The sequence below is a fragment of the Syngnathoides biaculeatus genome, chromosome 14 (genome assembly GCF_019802595.1).
Source record: "Syngnathoides biaculeatus isolate LvHL_M chromosome 14, ASM1980259v1, whole genome shotgun sequence".
Taxonomy (NCBI): domain Eukaryota; kingdom Metazoa; phylum Chordata; class Actinopteri; order Syngnathiformes; family Syngnathidae; genus Syngnathoides; species Syngnathoides biaculeatus.
This window is the reverse complement of record NC_084653.1, coordinates 20,202,306-20,222,205: the sequence shown is the minus strand read 5'-3', so window position 1 is coordinate 20,222,205 and position 19,900 is coordinate 20,202,306. Positions and strand designations below refer to the sequence as shown.

At 42.0% G+C, this 19,900-nt stretch overlaps 1 protein-coding gene across 18 annotated transcripts in view; it reads left to right on the top strand.

The window, feature by feature from the left end:
* Window positions 1–13,653, top strand: part of thsd7ba (thrombospondin, type I, domain containing 7Ba) — a 239,415-nt gene extending 225,762 nt beyond the window's left edge. For all 18 annotated transcript variants that reach the window (XM_061842249.1, XM_061842248.1, XM_061842241.1 and 15 more), the window contains 5 exons: window positions 3,010–3,105; window positions 7,476–7,558; window positions 11,058–11,247; window positions 11,531–11,618; window positions 13,523–13,653. In XM_061842249.1, the coding sequence (XP_061698233.1) occupies window positions 3,010–3,105; window positions 7,476–7,558; window positions 11,058–11,247; window positions 11,531–11,618; window positions 13,523–13,604 (539 nt within the window). In that variant the 3' untranslated portion in view covers window positions 13,605–13,653. The remainder of the gene's footprint in view (window positions 1–3,009; window positions 3,106–7,475; window positions 7,559–11,057; window positions 11,248–11,530; window positions 11,619–13,522) is intronic.
* The last annotated feature ends 6,247 nt before the right edge of the window (window positions 13,654–19,900 follow it).

The window sequence follows — 19,900 nt, the reverse complement described above, 5'->3', positions numbered from 1 at the left end:
AAAGTGCTGTCTTCAAAGTGTAACGTCTCTGGGAGAAATTGATAATGAACAAAAAATGGGAATTACAGTATGTGCAGCATGGTGGACTAGTGATTATTACCTCAAAGTTGTGAAGTTCTGGTTTTGAATCTCGACTCCAGACTTCTGGATTTTGCATGTGCTTGTGAGTTTTCTTTGCGTACTCGGGCTTCCTCCCACTCTCGAAAAAACATCCACGTAATCTTAATTGAGGACTAAATCATGGCTGTCCATGTTTTTTTTTGTTGTTGCGGGGGTTGTTATTGTTTCCAACAGAGGACTGTGACTGCGAATCCATATAAATCAGTGGTTCCCAAAGTGGGGTCCACGGACCCCCAGGGGGTGAAAAACGTCTTTCCAGGGGGTACGTGATGTGAAGACGAAAAAAATTAAATGGTCTGGAAGCTAATCATGATGTGAGAATTGCTCTTTCGAGTGTTGAAGCACGTTCTGATTTATTGTGCAAAAATAAAAAGCAAGAAGAGCACGTGAGCCACTAAAATTGAGTATTTCCAGCACTACATTATTGGCGAAAATTGAGGTTGGGGGTCCGGGAGCTTTTTTTAACGCCTCACTGGGGGTCCGGGCCCAGGTTGACTTTGCGAACCACTGAAATAAATCTATGATCGACCCTTATTAATACATAAACACACACAATTGATGGATAACTCATTCATATATACAGTACAGCCTCTGTTCTCAAAGGGCCCCGATCTCGAACAAATCGGTTTTCGAACGAAAATTTTGAGATGTTTTTTTTTTTTTTGCTTCTGTTTTCGAACGAAAATCGGTACTCAAACGCCCCCAACAAAACACGGAAGTAATGTAACGTGCACGGCCAGACCAGCTGACCCATGACGCGCTTCGTTGTGAATTCCCACGCCGCCGAAAAAAGCCGGAACTATAACACATGCGGCAAAACCAGCTGACCCACCGACGGCGTGTTTTGTTATTCTGTATAACGCAGCCTCTGTACGCAGACGTGCTCCGGTAGAAACTGTTTTTTTTTCTTCCGATTGAGGACTGTTAATCCCCATCATTGCTCCAAAGAAGGCAAGTGGAAGCTCACTACCGAAGAACCTTCAGGAGGAGCAGAAGATGATGTTGGAGGAGGAGATGTCGTCTGATGAGGCTGAACGCAAGGAGGATGTCCCAAGTGCTGATATCAAAGCTATCTGTGCCAAATGGAACGAAATCCATAATTTCGTAGAACTTCATCACCCCAATAAAGCCGAATGTAGCAGAGCACTGCAAAATTTTAATGACGTGATGAGCCACTTCAGAAAAGTGCTGAAAAGACGGCAGAAACGAGATTCGCTCTTCGTGAAAAGGGGGCGAGTCTGTTGATAGTTTTGCATTGCTTTTTTCTTGTGAACTTAAATAATGCTCTGTTCCATTAGCATTTCTCCATTTTTGTTTTTTTTCAAAGCTTTTGTCAACTCGCGTTATGAGTTAGTTATTGGGTGTTACTTTTTGAAAAAAAAATTGCTTTTTTCCCCCCTCATTATTGCTTGTTTAAAGTTATTCTGCACTTTTGTTAATAAAAAAAAAAACAGTTTACATGGCTGTGGGCCGAGTCGCTACAGATGTGGAAATGCACTCCCAGCCTAGCTTACTCTACTACTAAAACATACATTTTAAGCAAAAAATAAAGATATTTCTTAAATTATGTTATAATATAAAATATTTAAACTATACATGTATTCCTACTATGAAGTTTATTATCAGGAAAAGCTAAAAAAAAATGCTTTAAAAAGCCCATTTTTTTAGGCTTGGAACGGATTATTTCTTTTTCCATTCATTGTAATGGAGAATATTGATTCGGGTTTCGAACAAATCACTTCTCGAACCGCCTTCTAGAACAGATTGTGGTTGAAAACCGAGGCTGTACTGTATATGTATATACACACAGACACAGACACAGTATGTTATAATTTTCCACTCACGAAATTCACGGCAAGCAACACTCTTGAGCATCCACACGACCCCAACGGCTCACTCATGAGTGCCAATGAATAAGTGAATGAATACATTTGAAAAAAAAGTGTCTATTGCAGTCGGTCATGACATTGTAGAGAGCGTCGTCACCCCCGCAGTTAAACCGCTTTTTATAATTATTGTTTGTTGGTTTCACTAAACTAAGTCAAAAGGTTAAACACCGGTCCAGCATATCTACACTACTGTAGAAATGCAGTCGAGGTGTTAATGATGCTTTTTCTACGTGAGTGTCAAATTGAAATCGTGTCACAGGCCATTATTAAAAGGTCAGTAGTGGAAGTGGCGAAAGGTCATAACTGTTCCCCCCACGTTTCCAATTTTCATGAAATATCGGCGATGACTCATCAAGTTATTGCCCGTTTCATTGGAATTTATAGATAGAATACTGTATGTACATGTATTTTCTGAGTTTGTTTGGCTGGGCTCTTTTAATCACACATCTCAAAGTGTTTTTTTTTTTTTTTTTGTGTGTTTCATCAAATAAGGTTGCCCTTTCCCTCCTTTCATAACTTATTATTCTGAATAAACCCCAGGGTTCTTATTCCCCTCATTAATTAGTCACTTTTAAAACCATTTTATCGAAGTACTTGACATTTAATTTAATGCCACATTCCTGTCTTACTAAATTTGTCTTGTTAGCTAAATAGTCTTGATCTTTAATCCCGTTTTTTTTTTTTTTTTAAATTGATGAAAAAGTCAGATCGGAATGCGACTTGAATGTTTTCAAGTTGTGTTGAACAGAATTTCGCTCCAGCGAAAATGTACTTCGAAAAAAAAAGCAGCCTCTAATTCGGTTCCGGCCAATTCCAGCCGTCCCATTTCCTGTAATCCCCACCGAGTGGCAAATGGTACCCCGTTTTCCTCCAACCGCATTATGTTTTACCCTGTAATGTCGGACATCTCCGGTAAATGTCCGTCGGAGCTTAACAACCGCGCTGGACGGTCGATACGAGCTGCTAATGAGCATCATCTGCCTCTCTGCTTCTGCTGCAGGTGGCCAATGTTACAGTTACCAGTGGAGGACGGGAGGATGGAGCAATAACGAGAGAGCGGTGTGGTGTCAGCGCTCGGACGGCGTCGTCGTCACAGGTGAACGTGCGCGCTTCTCGTCTTCCTGCCCCGGACGGGTCACGAAGCGGGCTTGTCGTAGGAAATATGCAGAGCTGCACATAAATGTGAAAATAAGTATTTGAACACACTGCTATATTGCAAGTTCTCCCACTTAGAACTCATGGAGGGTTCTGAAATTTTCACCGTAGGTCCGATGTGAGAGAGGTAATCTGAAAAGAAAAATCCAGAAATCACAATGTATGTATATATATTTTTAACGATTTCTTTGTCTGATACAGCTGCAAATAAGTATTTGAACACCTGTCTAGCAACTACAATTCTGAACCTCAAAGACCTGTTAGTCCGCCTTTAACAGTCCACCTCCACTCCATGTATTATCCTGAATCAGATGCACCTGTGTGAGGTCGTTAGCTGCATAAAGACACCTGTCCACCCCATACAATCGGTAAGACTCAACCTTGTAACATGGCCAAGGCCAAAGAGCAGTCCAAAGACACCAGTAGAGACGAAACTGTACAACTCCACATGGCTGAAAAGGGCTACAGAGAAATTGGCAAAAAAGTCCACTGTTGGAGCAATCATTAGAAAATGGAAGCAGCTAAACATGACGGCCTATCTCAATCGGACGCCCCGTGCAAGATATCAACTCGTTGGGTCTCAATGATCCTAGAAAGGTGAGGAATCAGCCAACAACTACACAACTCGGTAAATGACCTGAAAAGAGCTGGGACCACCGTTTCCAAGGTGACTGTTGGTAATACACTAAGACGTCATGGTTTGAAATCATGCATGGCACGGAAGGTTCCCCTGCTTAAACCAGCACATGTCAAGGCCTGTCTTAAGTTTGCCAATGACCATTGGGATGATACAGAGGAGTCATGGGAGAAAGTTTTGTGGTCAGATGAGACTAAAATGGATCTTTTTCGTCATAATTCCACTAACCGTGTTTGGAGGAAGACGAACGATGAGTTCCATCCCAAGAACACCATCCCTACTGTGAAGCATGAGGGTGGTAGGATCTGGTCTTTGCTTGCAACTGCATCAGTATGCATGACGAAGGTTTTATGTTTTCAAGGGGGACAACTGAAAAAGTACAATCTAGTATCTATCTACTATCATTTTTTGTAAATAATTCATTTTATATTTTCACGAGAAAAACAGTACGCAATATGACACTTGACAATGTTCGTTAATAAGTGCACAGCTTACACTGAAATAACTTTGTCACATTTGTCGCCATCCGTGTCTTAACCGATGACAACAAAAATGTCTACACCTCTTAATGAAAAATTGTACCCAATAAGCCATATTCCCCGTCCCTGTTGTCATGTCAAGGTGTGAATACGCAGCAGATGTGTTAAAGTTGGTGTTTAATAACTCTCGCACTATCTCAAAATGGTCACTGGAGGTTCAATATGGCACCTTGCAGAAAAGAACTCTGAGGATCTAAAAAGAATAATAAAAAAAAAAAAAAAAGAGCTACGGGTTAGGGCAGTAACTCTGAAAGTTTTACACAGCGTACCGCATAAATACAGTGCCGCGAAAAGAATTTTAGAAATGATCAGACAAATATAACCTCCAGACCTGTTCAGTCACAAAATCCCTTAGACAGATCCTGTGTAACAGGAAATGAATCAATCAATCAACAAAATGACAGGATACAAATGAATTCAAGAAGGGTCAACAAATCAATTATTTGACATTTGTTGGTTTGGAAATGGTTACGCCATTTTGTAAAGGCCACTTTATGCTCCCGCGGTTGACTACACCCGGATTGCATCACGTGACCCACGCATTGTCCCTGTCACATGTATTTAAAAAAAAAAAAAAGTTGATTGCGCCGGGGAAAGGAGGTTAGGTCATCTCTTGTGATTGGTCCACTTCAGTCACATGCTGTGATGAAGTCCTCACGTTCCTCCACGCTCCAAATAGCACCTCCGCCGTCGCCGTCTGAATCGATTTTGCAGCGTAAATAAAAGTATCGTCCGCTCATTTAGGTCAATTTCTTCAAAGAGACTCTCTTCCACGGTGGCCATTGTGGTTGCTTTGTTCCTTGGGACGTGACCTTACAAACTCATTCATGCTCTAACTCAATTTTTGCTAAATTCAAACAATGCTGCAAGGAATATTGGGCCAGAATATCTCCACGGAGATGTGGAAGACGCATTGCCACCAAGAGAAAACGCTTCATTTCAGTTGTTGCTTTTGAGGGTGGCTCCACCTGTTGTTCGGTTTTTCACACATTTTGACTTTGAAAATAGCATTCTAGGTTCAATTTTATTTCAATATTGATGGTTTTAAGAAACTATGCAAAAATTCAGTTTGAACAGCACTACTTTTGAATATATGACCAATACATGAAATAATCTGCGACTGGCTGGCAACCAGTTCAGGGTGTACCTTGCCTCTTGCCCGATGAAGTCTCGGATAGGCTCCAGGACACCCCGCGACCTTTGTGAGGATAAGCAGTGAAGAAAATGGATAGATGAGTGGGTTGATACTTAAATAATAATTCATTAAAAATTAATTAACAGGGTTTTTAAAAAGGTGGCACAATGGATCAGCTGGTAAAGCGTTGGCCTCGCAGTTCCGAGGCCCCTGGTTCAATCCCGGACCTGCCTGTGTGGAGTCTGCATGTTCTCCCCGTACCTGCGTGGGTTTTTTCTCCGGGCACTCCGGTTTCCTCCCACATTCCAAAAACATGCAATATTAATTGCAGATTCTAAATTGCCCTTGGGTGGGGTGTGAGTGTGAGAGTTCAGGGTGCACCCCGCCTCCTGCGCGTTGAAAGCTGGGATAGGCAGTCCCGCGACTCTCGTAAGGATAAGCAGCTCAGAAAATGGATGAATGGGTAAAATATATATTATTATTATGTATACATACTTTACATTTTGTGTCTTCTAGAAGCAACTGTTATATTGAATAGGCGGTGAATAACATTAAGATAGCTCACTTGTAAACACTTGTCTGATTGCGTGATCGCCTATTGGTCGCCTAGTTTATCTTATTAGGTGGTCACATGATCAACGCAGCCTCCTGTACCAGAAAAAAAGATGACTAAGAATCATATTTAATTCATGCAGACCCTCCACATTTGATTTGTTTCATTGCCCTGTGATTGGCTGGCAACCAGTTCACGGTGTACCCCGCCTCCTGCCCCCTGACAGCTGGGATAGGCTCTGGCACTCCCTGTGTCCCTTGTGAGGATAAGCGGTGAAGAAAATGGATGGAATGGAATGGATTTTTTTAAAAAGTTGGAGAGGTGGACAACTGGTTAGAGCATCTGCCTCACAGTTATGAAGCCCGGGGTTCAAATCCTGGCCCACTATGTGCGGAGTTTGCATGTTCTCGACATGCCCGCGTGGGTTATCTCCGGGAACTCCGGTTTCCTCCCACTTCCCAAGAACATGCATGGTGCGGTAATTGAAAACTTAAATTGCCCGTAGGTGTGAATGTGAGCGCGAGTGTTTATTTGTCTCTACGTACCCTGCGATTGGCTGCCGACCAGTTGCGAGTTCACCCCGCCTCCTGCCCGCAGACAACTGGGATAGGCGCCGAGCACTCCCGCGACCCTTGTGAGGATAAGCGACTCAGAAAATGGAAGGACGAAACAGAGCTGCCGCACAGCGGCCACAAAGTGAATTAAACCACGTGAACGTTTTTTTTTTTTTTTTTTTTTAAGTTACAAAACCGTGAGTGGTGTGATGTTATGTATGTGGGGGGTTTTTCCTCCCAACGCATTATTTAAACATGTCCAGCGGAATCTGACACATTATTTTCAAAATATTAGTTAATAGCAGCAAACGGACAGCCCGTCATCGCGAATGAGAAGACGATTTTTCGTACAGAGCGCTCTCGTTGAATTTACCACCTTATCTTGATGTGCCTATTCTCAGTGCGGCCTTCATTGATTTCTCCTCTCACTCTTAGCATAAGTAATCAATAAGCCAGAGGCTGAGCTGGGAGACTTTCAATCCATATAAATATAATCATGCATTTGTATGTGTGGGAAGAAAAGAAGGTGTAGAAAAATGGAACAAAGGTAGCAGCAGCGCTGTGGGAATGGAGGCTTAGGGCGAGTTCCGTGCGCTGTAAATAGAAGCTGAATGTGATCTTATCACTTTAAAGGAAGTGTTTCAGGCAAATACGAGCCCGGGCGGAATAACACCCCCCAACCCTCTGGAGAGGAAGCCCGGCGCTCTTTGATATTTTGACATGTAATTTTCCATGTTGGAATTAAAATGTTCACAGATTGATCACGGACCCTGATAGGCAACTAAGCCCATTAATCAGTGGTGACACTACATTAATTTAGTGATCGATGAGTTCAGGCACTGAAGTGAAACACACCTTTTTCTCCCCCCCCCCCCCCTTTTTCCTACCTTCAGGGGGGTGTTTTGCGCAGAAAAGGCCGAGCATGATCCGCCACTGCCATCCACCGTGCACCAAGCCCTTCTCGCACTGCACCTCGGTAAGCTTCCTCGCTCGCCGCCTCACACAATACTTCACCGCGCAACTGTCATCAATTCTCGTGCAGTCTCGCCGCTTTCTTCCCCCGCTGTGCTCGTTTCAAACGGACGTTGAATGATGACGTCTTGAATTTTGAAGAACGGGCCATAAAGTGTCATCATATTAATGCCGATAAATGCAGGCCGGATGCCAGGATGTAGACTACACCTAAAGAAGGTGGGGGGACTGCATACAAATCAAAAATCAATCGGGGGTGGGGGGGGGGGACGTGACTAAAATTTGAAGTTTGACTGCCCCTCGCAGTCACCTTCATGCAACTACAAGGCACGTCACTCTCCATATGGAGACCAACAAACAATTACACTCACATCATAGAAGCGTCAGTTATTTGAAGAAAATTGATGCAATAGAGCGTTTTGGATTTGGCCTTAAATGTTTGTGGATATCCGTTGCACAAAGTCCATATATGAACCTCTAATAGCTGAGCGTTTCCCTTGAACCACATATTCATTGTACTCGGTAAATATGTATATCAATATATATGATATATATATTAGCTTGCTGACGAACTGAATGACAACGGTGGACATTTTGGGCTAATTTTCCACGGATATGAGCAGACGTTGGACCTTCATTATGAAAGTGACTGTGTACTGTGAAACAAATACATGTGAAATTCCTGCAAAGTTTTAATATGTATTTCATCATTGCAGAGTGGAGATAGTTAAACTTGATAATATCTAACCACACACAACGAATATTACAGAACATAAGCGTACTGTTTCAGTTTCAAGTGAAGAAAGACAAAAATGTATTTTTTCTTTTAGGGACCGTTATCTCCGAATGCAGGGATGAGAATTTGCACCAGATTTGCGGAATTCTGAGGGGGGGGGGGTTTCAGCTGAAATGGTTATTTTTGTGAAACGTCTAAATCCGTTGAGAAAATTTGTGGGGTGGGGGGGATAGGGCACGGCTTGACGCCGGGCAAGGCTGTGATCAAGACCGGCCGCCAGCAGCTATCGGCGACGCTTGTCGTGAAATTAGTCACAGCTGTGATAGCGGAAAACGGCATTGCTATCTGTTTGCATTAAGTTTGTTTATAACAATGATTTCCAACTTTTATAGAGCCAAAGTACATATTTTACAAGTGAAACATCCCACAGCACACCAACAACAGTAAATGTCACCAAAAAATGGATAGCTTAATTACTGTATGCATTTCCTGCCATCTAATAGAAGAGGATTTTTTTTGTTCTGTCTGTCATTGTTCCTCACTGGCATAAATAGATGAATAAAGAGACATTATTTCTTGGAAATAAATGGTTTTTTTTAGCAATTACATAAAATTGGATAACTTCCCACGGCACACCTGAAGAGCGCTCACGGCACACTAATGTACCCCGACACACTGTTTGGGAATCACTTGTTTATAATAACGACAAAATTCCGATTTCTGGCAGTATTTTGGCGGTATTTCGTCGGTATTTTCACTATGATGTTAAAATTTCATAGAGAAGCATTCTGTTTACTATGTCATAGTTATAACGTACAGAAGCGTATTATTGCCACACGCCAAAAAAAAGGTTGCGTTTCACATAATAATGTGAAACATTTCACATTATTATGTGAATTGTTTCACATGATTGAATCGATTCACTTCATAACGTGGCTTCGTTTCACATATAACGATATATACGTACGCATATGATATCGAGCGGCCTGCACGTTTGCCAGTATGGCGAAAGTCTCGGAGCGAAAAGATGAAGATCGTGCCAGGGAAATTGATTAAAAACCACGGGGTAAAAAAAACTGTTTCAGACGGGCATGGCTTGAAAAAAAGTGGAACCGTGCAGATAGGAACGAAAACCTCAATTATGGAAGCCGAGGAGCAAATAATATCCAGTAGCGTATCCAAACCAGGAAAAACAAAGGTAAATTGGATGTAAATGTCTCAAATATTTTATAATTGACAACTGTTAATACGATTGGGCCTATCATGCGTTTTATCGCTCATATTTATTTGTTATATTTCATTATCTCTCTCTCTCTCTCTCTCTCTCATAAACAAAGTACTTGTGTACTAATTTCTGAAGTATAACTTGTAAGTGCGATAGTCTATTTGATAGAAATTTCACTCAGTCTACATTTTTATGTCTGACGTTTGGCAAAATTATTTTGGTTGTTTGGACTCATATTTAAAGTTTACAAAATATTATGATTGCCCTGTATTTACACTGTTCGAGATAACCAGAGGTCACCATTTAACAATGTGTTTTATAACAACATTTTTCATGCCCAAAGGGGGGCCCAACCCCCTTTGAACCAACGTTTCGGAACACATTCAAAAGTTCCAATCAGTGACAAAAATGGTGGATATTAAAACCATGTAAGAAAGCATTTTATTTAGTATACTTTAATCACCTATCACACAAACCGTAGTTAGCATACCGGAGTGTGAGACATGAAAAAAAAACATGTAAAATGTAAGAAAAACTTTTTAAGAGAGTCAACATTATACTGGGGCACGGTGAATCAGCTGGTAAAGTGTTGGCCTCACAGTTCTGAGGTCCAGGGTTCAATCCTAGCCTGCCTGTGTGGAGTTTGCATGTTCTCCCTGTGCCTGTGTGGTTTTTCTCCGGGCACTCCGGTTTCCTCCCACATTCCAAAAACACGCAACATTAGTCGGACGCTCTAAATTGCCCATAAGTGTGATTGTGAGTGGGACTGTTTGTCTCTGTGTGTCCTGCGATTGGCTGGCAACCAGTTCAGGGTGTAACACGCCTCCTGCCCGTTGACAGCTGGGATAGGCTCCAGCACTCCCGTGACCCTCGTAAGGATAAGCGGCAAAGAAAATGGATGGATGTATTTCTACGATGCAGTTTATTATCACGAAAAAATAAAAAAAAAATGCTTTAAAACACTTCAAATTTTTTAGGCTTGGAACGCATTATTTCTTTTCCCATTCATTTTAATTGGAATACATCGATTCGGTTTTTGAACAATTCACATTTCAAACCATTTTCTGGAACGGATCGTGGCCGGGAACCATTATTGTATATGCAAACAAGCAATTCAAAGTAACATTTCAACATTTGGTCCGCTTTATAAATGGTATAGACTCCAGCGCTCCCCGCGACCCTTGTGAGGATAAGCGGCTCAGAAAATGGATGGATGGAACATTGTACTGATATGTGTTTGGACACTTAACACCAAGACCTAAGATTTAAATTATTCTGCTACATTTTCATGATGACTGATTGATTCTAATGAGGACACCCAAGTGACTTTGTCGTAATTTTGACCCAAGACAAAACACTTCAGAACACGAAGCGTGTGTAAGGCATCGATTCACATGCACTGTACCGTGGCCGTACCATTTTTCTCATGTTAAATATTTGCCTTATCTTAATAAAGCTCGCAAAGTAAGGCGTAAGGGAATAAGAAACGAACGATATTTGTTGCCGCGTGCTGGCTAAATCGTCTCTGGCCTTTCCGTGCAGAGCGGCGTGTGCGGGTGTGAGAAGGGTTACACCGAAGTGATGACCACACACGGCTTCTTGGACTACTGCACTCGAACCCCCGGTGTGGACGCCAATAAGAAAGCCGACGTGAAAACCAGCTCGGGAAGATTAAAACCGTCGCAGGCCCGAGACTGGCCCACGGAGTGGACCTTGCGACCTGTTGACCCAGGTACTGAAATGGAAATGACGTGCACGGCTTTGAACCTTGCGCCCGAGATCATTACTTTTGACGACTGGCTTTATGGCGCTTGAAACGCTAAGCCGGGGGTGGAATTCTTTCTCGTCCAATGTTTCCACTCGGGCTCATCATTAGCCGCTGTAAAAACGGCTGAACCATTAGATTGCGGACGGGTGTGTTAATGGGAGCTTTCTTCTAAATTCGGAGAATGTTTAAATGTTTTCTCATAAAGCGCGACTGGAGATATATCTAAAAGTTGACTTTCATTGGACAGATGGAAGAGTAAAGCTGTGGGTTTACGCCGTGACTGCCGTCGGATTCATCTTAATACTCTTCATTATTGCATTCTCCTTCCTGCTCTGGTACGTACCATATTACTTGCTCAAGAGATCCTCCACCACGCGCTATTTCTTCACAAAACTTCCAGCGGCGCGCGGGAGCCTTAAACACACACACAAAGTACTGTCGTGAGAAGCCAAGAAAATTTCCTGCCGTCTGTTCTCCATGCTGTCAAGGATGACTTATACGCCTCACAACATTTCACCGCGAGTGTGTCGCTGCTATCACATAATGGAACTTTCCGTATAGGCTCTTATCACGTCGGGCTGCCTCGTGGCGACAAATCAGACGCACTGTCAGCTTGTCTTGTTTATTTTTTTGATATATATGTACATATATCTATACACAGTGAAGAAAATAAAGTATTTGAACACCCTGCTATAGTGCAAGTTCTCCCACTTAGAAATCATGGAGGGGTCTGAAATTTTCAGCGCAGGTGCATGTCCACTGTGAGAGAGATCATCTAAAAAGAAAAATCCAGAAATCACAATGTATGATTTTTTTTTTTAACGATTTATTCGTGTGATACAGCTGCAAATAAGTTTTTGAACACCTGGTTATCGGCTACAATTCTGACCCTCGAAGACCTGTTAGTCCACCTTTAATAGTCCACCTGCACTCCATGTATTATCCTGAATCAGATGCACGTGTGTGAGGTTGTGAGCTGCATAAAGACACCTGTCCACCCCATACAATCAGTAACACTCAACCTTGTAACATGGCCAAGGCCAAAGAGCAGTCCAAAGACACCAGAAGAGACGAAACTGTACAACTCCACATGGCTGAAAAGGGCGACAGAGAAATTGCCTAGCAGCTTGGTGAAATAAAGATCCACTGTTGGAGCAATCATTAGAAAATGGAAGAAGCTAAACATGACACTCAATCTCAATCGGAGTGGAGCCCCATGCATGATATCACCTCGTGGGGTCTCAATGATCCTTAGAAAGGTGAGGAATCAGCCCAGGACTACACGACAGGACTTCGTCAATGACCTGAAAAGAGCTGGGACCACCGTTTCCAAGGTGACTGATGGTAATACACTAAGACCTCATAGTTTGAAATCATGCATGGCACGGAAGGTTCAAGGCCCGTCTTAAGTTTGCCAGTGACCATTTGGATGATCCAGAGGACTCATGGAAGAAAGTTTTGTGGTCAGATGAGACCAAAATTGAGCTTTTTGGTCATAATTCCACTAACCGTGTTTGAAGGAAGACGAACAATGAGTTCCATCCCAAGAACACCATCCCTACTGTGAAGCATGGGGGTGTTAGCATTATGCTTTGGGGGTGTTTTTCTGCACATGGGACAGGACATCTGCACTGTATTAAGGAGAGGATGACCGTGGCCATGCATTGTGAGATTTTGGGGAACAACCTCTTCCTCTCAGTCAGAGCATTGAAGATGGGTTGTGACATGACAATGACCCGAAGCACACAGCCAGGAAAACCAAGGACTGGTTCTGTAAGAAGCATATCAAGGTTCTGGCGTGGCCTAGCCAGTCTCCAGACTTAAACCCAATCGAAAATCTTTGAAGGGAGCTGAAACGCTGTGTTTCTGTTTCTGTCTGATCCAGAGAAGACCGGTGTGGAGGAGTGCACCAAAATCCTAAACTTGGTGAACAACTAACAGGAAACGTTTGACCTCTGTAATTGCAAATAAAGGCTACTGTACCAAATATTAACATTGGTTTTCTCAGGTGTTCAAATTCTTATTTGCAGCTGTATCACACAAATAAATCGTTAAAAAAAAATCATACATTGTGATTTCTGTATTTTTCTTTTTAGATGATCTCTCTCACAGTGCTCATGCACCTACGATGAAAATTTCAGACTCCTCCATGATTTCAAAGTGGGAGAACTTGCAATATAGCTGGGTGTTCAAATACTTATTTTCTTCTCTCTATATGTATTTTTTTTTTTCTTCTCAGTAAACCAGCCAAAACCACAAAGACGTCGCCTCCGCCACAGAAACCTTTGACCCTGGCCTACGACGGTGACATTGACATGTAACCCCGCTGGTATTCCTCATAACGACGCAATCTTCCGCCTCTCGGCCCGGCCCACGGGTGGTAAGGATGATGACCAAGGTACTCGGAGAGAGCGGGGCACAAACGGCGTTCGCTGTCGAACGACACGCTTTCACACTTTCTAAATTGCTCCTCGAAAGAAGAGGTCAAGACGCCAAACATTTTTTTTTTTTAAATCTGTTTGCAGTATGGAGGCGCCGTTGCAGCCAGGCTTGCAAACGTGACATCATTAGAACTGGTAAAAGGTGAAGCTTTTTTTTTTTTTTTTTTTTTTTTTTTTTAAATTTTGTGTGTGAAAAAAAATCTGAAGGACCAAATGCAGCTGCGGTTGTCTCTTCCGGGATATTTCCGCCGTTCACGACACACAGAGGCTGAACACAGAACAATTTACTCATTCTCGTTGGGTATTTGTAAAGGAAATGTCACAACTTTTTTGTGTAAACAGCCTTTTTTTTCGGAGAATAAACGAAAAAAAAAAACTATATATATATATATAACGCTTTATGCACTACATTAGTGCTGATTCACTATTCCTTTTCCTTTGAAATGACTTTTATAGTGTTTGAAATGTTTATGCAAGTCGTTGCTGTTGGATTGTACTTTGTTGACGATGCCATATGTTGTGTAACCGTGGAAACCAAATGCAGGCTTGCCTTGAGTTTTACGACATGATGCACTTGTTTCCCCGACCCCCCCCCCCCCCGCCCCAAATGTCACGAAACACTCAGAAGCCGAGACATTTTAACATTTCAGTCAGAGAACGCCGCTGAACGACAAATTCACTGATAACGTACGACACGCGTGAATATCAGGAAGATAAATATAATTTGAATAATTAAAAAATATGGACAATGACATGGTAGTATGGGATTTTGCCATTTGTACACCACCACATTGGAGAGGTAGCAAAATATCCAAGTTTTCATTTCACTTCAGAAAGTCTGGAGTTGCTCAGCTATTCATTCAGATAAGTGATGGTGGGTGACTGGTTGGCACATCTGCCTTCCACTTCTGGGTACCGGGGTTCAAATCCAGCCTCGTCTGTGTGAGTTTCCTCCCGAATCCCGAAAACACGCACGGTGGGTTAATTGAAAAACCCAAAATTGTCCTGCAATTGACTGGTGACCAGGTCATGGTATCCCCCTGCCACTCGCCCCCGGTTAGCTGGGATAGGCGCCAGCGTACCCGCGGCCATAGTGAGGATAAGCGGTGTAAAATGGATGGAAAGATAAGTGATTGTGCTTGGTATTGAAAGAAACAACAACAGATTTCATTAGAATCTGGTATTGTAAATCATTTATCCAAATAATCTTTGGGCCCTGAAGGTCCATCCATCCATTTTCTTTGCCGCTTATCCTCACGAGGGTCGCGGGGGAGTGTTGGAGCCTAACCCAGCTGTCAATGGGCAGGAGGCGGTGTACACCCTGAACTGGTTGCCAACCAATCGCAGGGCACATAGAGACAAACAGCCGCACTCACAATCGCACCCAGGGGCAATTTAGTGTGTCCAATTATTGTTGCATGTTTTTGGGATGTGGAAGGAAACCGGAGTGCCCGCAGGAAACCCACGCAGGCACGGGGAGAACATGCAAACTCCACACAGGCGATTGAACCCGGACCTCAGAACTCTGAGGCCAACACTTTACCAGCTGATCCACCACCGTGCCGCCTTGAAGCTATTCTACATAAAATCATTCTCAACTTTTAAGCATAAAGTTTACAATTTTCAGAAAAAAAAACAAACCCATTATCATGGGACTCCTCATACCTGGCGGTCTCATATAATTATATTATTTTTCTGTCAGGCCAAATTTGAACAAACGTGACGAAAAGTGATTTTTTTTTTTTTTTTGCACATTGCTAGCAAAGCCCGCTTTTAAAATTTTGAATGGAATTGTTATTGTTAATATACCCTTTTGAAAATAAAGGTGATCATCTCGTCATCTTTATTATTTGATTTCAACCCCACTGTGGTGGTCTATAAAGTCAAAGTTGTGAATATGTTGTCATTGTCCAAAATACAATTGGGCGTTCATCTTTTTTCAAATCCACATTTTTTTTTATTATTATCCAAACACGGTATCTTATTTTTAATCACACAGACACGCACGCACGCAAGCAAACACACAGAGGAGAGAAACGACTTCAAGTAATTGTTCTCTCTGCCGGGCGACGATAAAAAAAAACCAAATATTTGAAAGCACAAATAAAGTGATTTATTTTCTATAGAACTCCTTTTGGTCTAATATCTACCAATTTGCTTATGCAAAAAAAAAAAAAAAGGAAAAAAAACATTTAATACCAAACCATCGTCCTGGAATAAAGATAAAACTCCGACATTTCCACATGCAACCCTTTTGTGCATTATCCATATGACAGAGTGAAGTATTCAGTAATAGACGGCAGCTGACAACCGTGTACGCTATCTTTTTTTTTTTTTTGACCCCCCCCCACGCCTCCACAATCTGAATATTTGCTCTGGTGTTATCTGACGTCCTTCTGAATGTATTACCAATAACTTTCACCTATGGTTGTTACTCGTTGTAGCAATTGCATTTCAGCAGCTGATTGTGTGCAGGTACGCTTGATCTACTCTGGAAAAAAAAAAAAAAGAAAGAAAAACGAAAGAAATGCTCAAAGTGGCCTTGAAAAATGCTCCGTTTCACTCGCGTGGAAAGAAGTTCAAACGATGCAGTCGTGAATTTGATCAAACTGTGACCTGTGGATCATTTGAACATAATCGGGTTTGCTTGACATTTCATAGAGGGATTTCTCTCCTTTAAAAGGATTACCATAGATCGGCTTGTGACCCCAAAAAGAAAAAAAAAAAAAAAAAGACTCGTAGCCCCTTGTTTACAAGTATCATGCTATTTGTGTTACTATTGTGTGTAATTGGAGATCTGAACACTGATGCAAATAAATTGTGGAACCCTGTGAAACAAAAGAATCCTGTTGTTCCTTGACTTGTTTTCTCGCTCTCTCTTTTTTTAGGGCTAGACCTGCGATCCGGATCGGCTTTTGTGACTCTCATGGCGGGGGCGAATTATGAATACTGATCACTCTCCCGGGTGTTTTGCCGGAAATGCGTTTCAATCTTCGGTCACATCTAATTGATTCATTTAAGACTGTCACTTTTGTTTAAGCGCAGCTTTAATTCAAATGCTTGTGTCACGGCCATCTGATATGAGGCAAAGCTTTGGGCTAATCTCGTCGAGTTAAATTAATTTCATTTTTCGAGGCGCCACGGGCGTATTCGGCGGTCTCGGTGGCAATATGTGAACAAGTTGACAATGGCGGCTGAGTCTCAATATGAGAACATTCTATTATAATGCATAATATAATGCCATAGAGGTTTTTTTTTTTGAGCCAGTCCTCAGTAAACAAGTTCTTTATTTCGATTTTTGATTTAAGATACAAGCCGTCATACAGATGACTTTTTCTTTCTTATGATTTGACTTACAAGTAAAAATTAGGCGATGCTAGCTCTGTTTGAGCAATCTAGCTCAATTTATTTCACAACAAGCAGCAGTTTGGCAGATAGTGAACAATTTTTCAAACAAAGAGGCTTCAACAATCCCAGCTGAAGTTCACAGTTAAACAAAACTTACAGAAAACCACCAAAACGCATCCTTCCACAAAGAAAAACACCATAGACGGGGTAAGGAATAGTATCCATAGCCACGGTGTAATATCCCTTTAAGCCACAACTTTTTGAACACATGGAAACAAACAACATAACATAACTCACCTGGCATATTTTTACTGGTGAACTCTTAATTATCGCTGTCCTTGCTATTTCTCATTTGTTTGATACTGATAGCCTACAAGTGTAACTGGAAATATGTTTTCACTCCTGTCTTAGAATTCATCGGAAACTCGCGCTACATACACTACAAAGTTGATTAGCGTAATTCCCGGCCCACAGAGTGCACCTGGTGATAAGCCTCACCCAGTACATTTGTTAAGGAAATAGATTTGGTACATACATGGGCCGCAGATGTGTAAATCTAAAAGTACCCACATTGAAACATGAGATATTTGCAAAGAAAGACGATACACAGAGTTTAACGCTAGCGCCGCGCTTACAGGGCCAGTTAAAAAAAAAAAAAAACAAAAAAAAACATACTGGTAAAAATCCCTGAGAGCGCAGCGCTAACAGGGACGGACCGGTAAAAGTCACTTCCTCAGCACATATATTCCACCGGTCTCTTACCTTTTCTGCTCGAGTGCCCCCTTGCGCCCATTAGAAAAAATGCACAAATTAGCCCCATCACCGCATAAACCGCAGGGTTGAAAGCGTGTGAAAAAAAATTGCAGCTTATAGGCTGGAAATTACGGTAACAAAATTCACCTGGCATATTTTTATTGGTGCTATTTTTCATTTGTTTTATACTGATAGTCTACAAGTGTAACTGGAAATATGCTTTCACTCCTGTCTTAGAATTCATTGTAAACCCGCACTAGACACAGTATAAAGTTTCTGATGTGTGTTAGTTGGCACCAAAACAACTAAAAACTGCTATAAAACTGTAGTTGTTTCAATGTAAATAAACAACTGCACTTTTCTAGCAGCCAACATGAGTGACCTCGTGCCTGCCTTCATACTGGTCAGTGGAGACTTCAATTACGCGTTCCTCTCTTTCATCAACAAACAACTTCCCGCAGCATGAAACTTTTGTTACAACTGTGTTTTGTGCTCTATAAAAATGCTAAAATTAATTAAGGGTCATCAGTGTTTGAGTGGCTGGCACGGTGGATCAGCTGGTAAAGCGTTGGCCTCACAGTTCTGAGGTCCCGGGTTCAGTCCCGGACCCACCTGTGTGGAGTTTGCATGTTCTCCCCGTGCCTGCGTGGGTTTTTCTCCGGGCACTCCGGTTTCCTCCCGCATCCCAAAAACATGCAACATTAAGTGGACGCTGAATTGCCCCTAGGTGTGATTGTGATTGCGACTGTTTGTCTCTGTGTGCCCTGCGATTGGCTGGCAACTAGTTCAGGGTGTATCCCGCCCGGGATAGGCTCCGGCACTCCCCGCGACCCTCATGAGGACAAGCGGCAAAAGAAAGTAGATGGATGGATGTTGTTTGAGTAATAATAAATGAGAGGCTTGGTCAGAGTCAAAAAGTCAATTAATTCAGTCCCAGGTGTATTTTAGGATTGGCAACAATTCACTTTTATTGCTTTGTATTGCTAATCAGCAAATGTTTGCACACTTTTATCCAATAATGAGGGTTGATGGATAAGCTGGCGCAAGCTCCCGTAATTAATAAAAAAGACTTTGAAATTCAAGTTGGCCCGACCAAATCAAGTGAGGGGGGGGGGGAGGAGAAAAACGTGATGTAATTTGGTTATGTTTTTGTGTCATATTTAAGGGTCTGGTTGGAAGTAAAAAAAAAAAAAGTGTATGTTAAACATTGTTAAGCAGTGGATGAGTAGCTGTTGTTGTACATGGCCAGTTAAAAAAAAAAAGGTAAATATATATTTTATACAAACCAGCTTGAAGAGTACTCCTGTAGTTGCCGCAATATTCCAACTCAAATCGGGTCAGCCTTTGTGAAGGAGAGACAAAACCGTCTTTCCATAATTCAAACCATGAATTCAAATCCTGCGTCTATTTCGGGCCGCTTGGGCTAATTCCCGCTAAGGCGTTAACTGTACAACAGCCACCGTGTACTGTATGTAGCTGACGGCACAACACTTAGGTAAGCAGAGCTGCGTTGCGTTTTTGTTGGACGACACGTTCTTCGCTTCCGACCAGCGGCAGAGGAAGAGCGTAGTCGGTTCGTGGACGTGTAAATTTGTTTTCCAAGAAAAAAATTGCGATTGTTTAAGTTTGAAAAATAAAATGTGCTTCGCTTCGTGTGTCACGTTATGTATTTCACGTACAGGTACTGTATACAAAATCTTTTGTTTATTTCTTTTTCTTTTCCTTTCGGCGACCCCTAACGGGACAAGCCGAAAGGAAAAGTTGAAAACTAGCCTTTCAATATGGCTGCCAAGAAAAGGAAATAAACCCTGGAGTGTAAACATGATAATTAGTTTTATCTTTATGTTATTTTGACTAAAAACTCACCAGCACTCTCATGTTAATCTTAAATCGATAAAAATTCAAAATACAGTGCAGCATGTCTCCACTGGTATTCCAAGGGGAGCTATAGCACCCCCGAGCGGCGGAATTTAAGCGGTGCGGTGGCAGGTTCTGTGGGCGGGTTCCTTTTTTTTTTTTTTTTTTTTTTTTTTTTTTTTTGCAAGAACCGGTGCACAACCTCCGCTCGGACTGCA